The 7220-nt window shown below is 39.1% G+C and overlaps 1 protein-coding gene across 1 annotated transcript in view; it reads right to left on the reverse strand.

The window, feature by feature from the left end:
• LOC123962260 overlaps positions 1 to 7220 on the reverse strand; it is a 173409-nt gene that overhangs the window by 44387 nt on the left and 121802 nt on the right. Inside the window, exon 13 of the mRNA XM_046038287.1 lies at positions 1837 to 1940. Within this exon, the coding sequence (XP_045894243.1) occupies positions 1837 to 1940 (104 nt within the window). The remainder of the gene's footprint in view (positions 1 to 1836; positions 1941 to 7220) is intronic.

Consider the following 7220-nt stretch of genomic DNA (forward strand, 5'->3'; position numbering starts at 1 on the left):
AAGACCGCACACCCAAACACAAGAAAAGCAATCTAGTGTATGCGGTCCAATGCAGTGAGGAATGCACAGACCTGTATATTGGGGAGACTAAACAACCACTACACAAACGCATGGCTCAACACAGAAGGGCCAACTCCTCAGGTCAAGACTCTGCAGTCTACTTACATCTGAAGGACAGAGGACACTCGTTTGAGGACCACCAGGTGCACATTTTAGACAGAGAAGATGGATGGTTTGAAAGAGGTGTCAAGGAAGCCATCTACACCCGGGTTGAGAAGCCGTCATTGAACAGGGGAGGGGGTCTACGCCACCACTTATCCCCCACTTACAATGCTGTCCTTTCATCACTTTCCAGGAAACTCAACAAACGTAACCTATTGGCCTCAGGTGAAGATACCAATGACGGTCGTTCAGTCTTTGCCACTGGTGGCTCTAACGACCATGACGACTGTCGTTACAGCAACCAGGAACACTGACGAACCAGCGGTATCGATGACCCTGGCCAACGACCCCACTGAGGTTAAACAGCTGAGTTTCCCTGCCAGTCAGTCAGAACTGAAGAAGTCCTTTGGATGAGGGATGAAACGTCTTCCAGTATCTTCAACCAAGTCCAGTTGCCCTTGATTTTAACCTTCGTTGGACAACTATGAGGACAAAATGTCCATTTGCTGCCCAATATATCCCCCCCACTGACAGGTGCCATGGTAATGAGATAATCATTGTTATTCACTTCACCGGACAGTGGTCATAATGTTATGGCACTCATTGACTTCAAGGTGATAATTTAATAATTAGGGCTGGACCCAAATATTTGAATATTCAATCGTTGGGTACACAGGTTTTTTTTCGCGCGCCTGACCTCCACTCACAGCAGTGAACATATTGCTCCAGTTCACATCAAAGGGGGAAAAAATGAAGCCCTCAGCGGTATGGGAACATTTTAAATTGAGTGATGACAACTGCAGTGTGGCAGTTATGGTGTTTATTAATTTTACAATTGCTTAATTTCACTACAATTCAAAACAGTCAAAAAACCTAAATTATTCAGTAAACTGAAGGCTACCACAAATAACATAAGGAACACATTTAAATAATTATATTAGGCTGATTACAGAAGAAGAGCATTTAGTCGCTATAATAAAAGTTAAAAGTGAATTATGCATAATAACGTTTAGTTTCGTTACCGGAATTAGGGCTCATCCCGTCTGCTCTCCCTGGACCCCCATCCGGCTAAACTATTCCCATATTCTTCTATGAACCTGCTCTGATCAGACTCTCTCACTCTGGACTCGCAGCTACGGTTCCCCCTGCTCTGCTCAGCAGCCTCCAACCCGGTTCTGCATGCATCTATTTTCACTCTACCTCGCTTTCCCCCGTCTCAATATCCAATCCCTTTAACCCAGCAATAAATATTGCTCTTTAACGTAACTGCTCCCTTTCTTATTCCTGCACTTGGGTCTGCTAGCCTAGCCATAACAAAGTAAAAAACGTTTTGGTAATAATCACTTAATTAGCCTATGCTGTGAGAATAAATAAATGGAGCGCTCTCTCTCTTTTTCTCTCTCTCACACACATGCACACACAGATAGACTTATGCACCAATGCCTGCCGTTATATCTCCCCCATCTGATTCTCCCTCACTCCTCTCAGTGGCAGAACTAGGGCATTTATCCTCAAATGTTGGCCGATCATTGTCACTGGCTGGTAGATTTTTATTTACTGATCTTTCCATGACCTCTTGTTTGTTTGTTCTTCTTTCTTATTTGTTTTTTGCTTACCGTGCTTAAAATATGAAAAATGATCAGCTTTAACACGTGGACATGTATGGGGTTTTACCTTTTTAAAGTGACTGTCATCCAGTTCAGCACTGGCTTTCAGACTGCCTTTGTCTCTGTGCAACAGACACACTGACACACAATCCTCTCTGTCTGGATGGATGTCTGGAAAGATATAAAGGAGGGGCCAAAAGTGGGGAGAGAAGAAAAAAACACCTGGGTCAGTGATCAAGGTAAATCTATGATTGTTTTTCCGCATGCTGACTAAGTTAAAGATATAACATCTTGTTTTTCAGTAGTGGCATATTGCAGCAATCCAGGGAGACAGGAAGTTGACATCATATCACCCAAACCACAGAGAAACAGTGAGACAGGCAGAAGGTCTACTGACAGGGTTTCTGCAGGTTTCACCTAGACACATTTAAGACCTTTTAAGACCTTTTTAAGACCATTATGAATGAAATTGAAGACCTATATCACAAGATCAAATAGAAAACTACAAAGGAAATGCAGTAACAAAATTACTTGCAGAAATGTATGTATGTAAATGTATTCAAATATAACATAACTGAACACATTAGTTGTCTTGTTGAAAAAAAAAACATACAAACATGTTAGCGTAAGTTTGTGGATGCGTGAGTGAGTGAGAGAGTGTGCACACTATATTAATCTGCTTCGGGTTTTTTTGTAAGCAAACAAATTTTGGTGGGGTTTTGGTATATGGAGGACGGATCCTGACGTAAAGGGAAATAAATACAGAAATAAATAAATGCTTAATAAATAAATAAACATCTGATTAAATGCACAAAAAATAAAGTAAATAAATAAATTTAAGCAGTAAGAAATTATACAATGAGAAATAAATGTTTAAATCTCTTTTCTTGATATGCCACACCTGTGAGGTGGATGGATTATCTCGGCAAAGGAGAAGTGCTCACTAACACAGATTTTGACAGATTTGTGAACAATAGAGAAACAGGCCTTTTATGGACATAGAGAAAGTCTTAGATCTTTGAGTTCAGCTCATGATGAATGGGGGCCAAAACAAAAGTGTTGGGTTTATAATTTTGTTCAGCGTAATTTAGGCAAGCTGGAGCAGAAAACAAATTACCTTTCTCAAGTTATACAGTAATTATTTATTTTCATTCTTTACACATATTACACAAGATGAATAAGCTATGCAGACAGTTCTTCTGAATGTTCTCCGCTTGTTATCCTTTAGTTACACAGTAATATTAGGAGTGTGGGCTGTGTTAAAAGTACCCACTGTTATCCCATGCTCTATAATCACACAGTAACGATGGGATACGTGCTGTTCTCCCATTCTTCCTCTGTATCTCCGCATAAACAACAACGCATGTAAGAAGGGCATATAAAAGGAATTTATTCTATTGTTTTTGGGTTATCTTCTTTGTTGCTCTTCTTCTTCTTGTCTCCTGACAAATTTGGTTATGTCCTCCACATGCTGCCTCCTCTGTCTTCTGTGGAAGACATAAAAGAACAATAAATAGCCTACATGAAATAATTTTGGCTTGTAAAGTGCAGTAAAGTTAACTTTAAATTGACTCCATTACCACACATGAAGCATGGCTTAATAGCAATCACATTTAACAGAAGTATAAAATTCAACTTAATAATAACAGTCAAGATTAGTTTGTTAGTCACCATTACTAGTTTAAGAGCTTTAGCTTAAATGGCATTTAACACTACACAAATTAGCCTAGCGGCTAGCGGACTTTTCCTCTCCTCATAGCTTAACAAATGTACATATTATTCATAGTATTTCTTACTCACCACTGGTGCAGTCACTGCATCTCCTGACACAACATTTGAATTTTCACCCTGAATGGAAATTTTGTTGAAACAGCAGCTGATAGTAGAAGAGCAACAAGCTCCTCTGTGTGGAGCATTTACCGTAAAGGTTTGAATATGAGTGCACTCCAGATTCAGCTGCTGCTAGCTGACCGTGTGGTTCTCAAAAGCAACGGCTCACTTTCCTGCAGTTCTGTGTACATGTATGTCACTGAATGAAAACTCTGTTGGTCAAAGCGTTCACGAGAAGAAGGAAGACATGGCTGGTAGTATTGTCTTCAAATACAGTTGTTAAACACCTCAGTTCACGGTAGGAAGCCATCTGACTGTGTGAGGAGCAAGGCTCGTCTGAAGTTCACCCCTTGAGACACAGCCCCTCCTCTTTTGCATAATGAGGCAGAAATGTTGGGGAAATAAATAGGGTAGAAATGCAAAGGAAGAATAAAACAGACAAAAATATTAAAACACACACAAATAAATTCATTTAAAAAAGAAGTAATTAATAAATTTGGCGCTATATAAATAAAATTGAATTGAAATTAAATTAAATTGTATTTATATAGCGCCAGTTATCTCACTGCACTTTTCATAAAAGAGCAAGTCTAGACCATACTCTGTGATGTTATTTACAGAAGCCCAACCATTAGTAAAGTTGAAGATTATAACGGACAATAAATAAATACGGTAATTATACAAAGGTGACTAAATAAAGAAGCTAATTAAAAGATACTTTTATGTCTCATTGTATAATTTAATTACTGCCTACATTCATTAATCTACTTTGTTTTTTTTTGCACTTAATCGGATGTTTATTTATTGAGCATTTATTTATTTATGTATTCATTTCTGAAATTGTCAGGATCAGTCCTCGATATCAGTGGTCCTCTAATAAACAAATATGCAATTCCACATAATTTTGGAACGTTATTGTGAATAATAAATTGGTAATCTAGAGCAGATTTTGAATAAACTACACCCCAAAAGCTAAACTTGCTAAAGAAGTCTACTGAGGGGGAATTACCATTTGATCTGGGAAAAGTAATTTAATTAGTTTTGCTTGAATTTTACATTCTTAGCACAGCACCAAGCAGTTTTGAGCTTCACTATTTTATAATGGCAGTGAAAACACTCTTAATACGACCTCAGAATCGAGGTTATTATCGTTAACGAAGACGAACAAAATAACGAAAACTAGATGTAAAAAAAAAATGTCGTGAACTGATATACAAATAAAAACGAGGCTTTACAAAAAAACGATAACAAACTGTATTGTAGGTTTGCAAAACTAACTAAAAAACTAAAATGAAAGCGTAAATGTCCTCAGTTATTGTTTATTTATTTATTTATTTATTTTATGGGACCTAAATAAGCCAACATTTAGAGTGGATATAAAGCCGGTGGAACTGATGTTGCAGGGCAGTTGGTCTGGCCGTACCCACGGGCAGAACCAGCAGTTCAGCAGTGCACACAGTGATTAGCAGATAGCCACCTGTTGGTGAGCCGCGGGTGTGTTATGATTTTGTCCTCTGTATGAAGAGCTGGCATGCTGCGTGTCGCCTGGCTGTCCTGCCACGATTGCTGTATCCATCAAGAAAGTTTCAGGGAAGCATCTGGCCACAGTGTAGCAGGTGGTGACCACTGTTACGAGGAGAGCCCCATGTAACGTCAGGCTAGTCGGGGAGACCCAGGTAGGGATCGGCTGCGTAGTTGGTGGGATTTGAACATGTTTTCTATTATTTTTTACACATACATACGTACAAAAAAAGAGTGCAACAACCGCATAGAGCTGTGTTTTGTTTAGTTTGGGCTGCAGGTAACTTTGTGAGTCACTGACTTGGTGGTTTTCTTTTCCTTGTTTTTCTGTTCCATTCTGATGGTCTGGCTTAGTACTCATCCTGTGTGTGGGACAAACTTGCCCACTGACTGTGAGCTCCCCTTGCGCTGGGTTAACATCTGCTGTTCATTACATTTACTGCATGTCAGCTAGTGTGTGTTTTATGGGCTCATTCATATCTCAGCCAACCTGTCTCTTTTTGCCATACATTGTTTTAATACCTATTTTTTGATAAATAAAAGTTTAGATTTTAATGTAACTGCTTTCCAGTCATACTTGCCTTCAGGGACCTGTTGTTTGTGGCTCCAATGGGGGCCTCCACTATCTTCAAATTTCTTAGCTCTCCATCAATTGTATTTCACCTCCATTTATTGTGTTTCACCTATATAACCAAGAATAATAGAGCTACAGATGTAATGAATTTCTTTGGACCACTGGGTAGTAGGATTAGGGTAGTTTGCTCTAAGGGTTTTCTGTATATACGTTCGAAATTATACTATAGATTGCATGTGCTTATTTGTATTATTTATTTAGCTTGGCATCCTGCAGTGACAGACTAAAACTAACACTGAAACTAAAACTAAGCATTTGCAAAACATAAAAACTAAACTAGCAAACCCACAATCCAAAACTATAATAACCTTGTTCAGAATTATTACAGATAGGCAAGATACTGAACCCCAAATTTCCCCTGGCGGCTGTTCCGCCGGTGCATGAATGAGTGTGAATGTTAGTTTCTGTTTGAGCACTTAGGCTCAGTGTATGAGTGTGTATGACTGGTGAATGTAGATGTAGTGTAAAAGCGCGAGTGGTCGAAAAGACTAGAAAGGCGCTACACAAGTATGGAGCATTTACATTTACCAAATCCACCTACCTCAAGTACATAACAACTGCACATAATACTTATTTATTCCTATGCACTATGCTCCATCGCAATGTTTACATGTATGCATGTATGAGTATGTGCACCTGTATATCTCATCCACCTCAGACATGTACATAATAATAAAATAAATTTACTCCTGCACTCTGCTCATTAAACTATTGTCTCAATCTGTCTATATTGTTTTTGTCTCTGTTTATAGTGTGTATATACAGTGGGTACGGAAAGTATTCAGACCCCTTTAAATTTTTCACTCTTTGTTTCATTGCAGCCATTTTCCAAAAATCAAAAAAGTTCCTTTTATTTCTCAGTAATGTACACTCAGCACCCCATCTTGACAGAAAAAAACAGAAATGTAGAAATTTTTGCAAATTTATTAAAAAAGAAAAACTGAAATTTCACATGGTCATAAGTATTCAGACCCTTTGCTGTGACACTCATATTTAACTTAGGTGCTGTCTATTTCTTCTGATCATCCTTGAGATGGTTCTACACCTTCATTTGAGTCCAGCTGTGTTTGATTATACTGATTGGACTTGATTAGGAAAGCCACACACCTGTCTATATAAGACCTTACAGCTCACAGTGCATGTCAGAGCAAATGAGAATCATGAGGTCAAAGGAACTGCCTGAAGAGCTCAGAGACAGAATTGTGGCAAGGCACAGATCTGGCCAAGGTTACAAAAAAATTTCTGCTGCACTTAAGGTTCCTAAGAGCACAGTGGCCTCCATAATCCTCAAATGGAAGACGTTTGGGACGACCAGAACCCTTCCTAGAGCTGGCCGTCCGGCCAAACTGAGCTATCGGGGGAGAAGAGCCTTGGTGAGAGAGGTAAAGAAGAACCCAAAGGTCACTGTGGCTGAGCTCCAGAGATGCAGTCGGGAGATGGGAGAAAGTTGTAGTAAGTCAACCATC

The sequence above is a fragment of the Micropterus dolomieu genome, linkage group LG22, assembly GCF_021292245.1.
Source record: "Micropterus dolomieu isolate WLL.071019.BEF.003 ecotype Adirondacks linkage group LG22, ASM2129224v1, whole genome shotgun sequence".
Classification (NCBI taxonomy): domain Eukaryota; kingdom Metazoa; phylum Chordata; class Actinopteri; order Centrarchiformes; family Centrarchidae; genus Micropterus; species Micropterus dolomieu.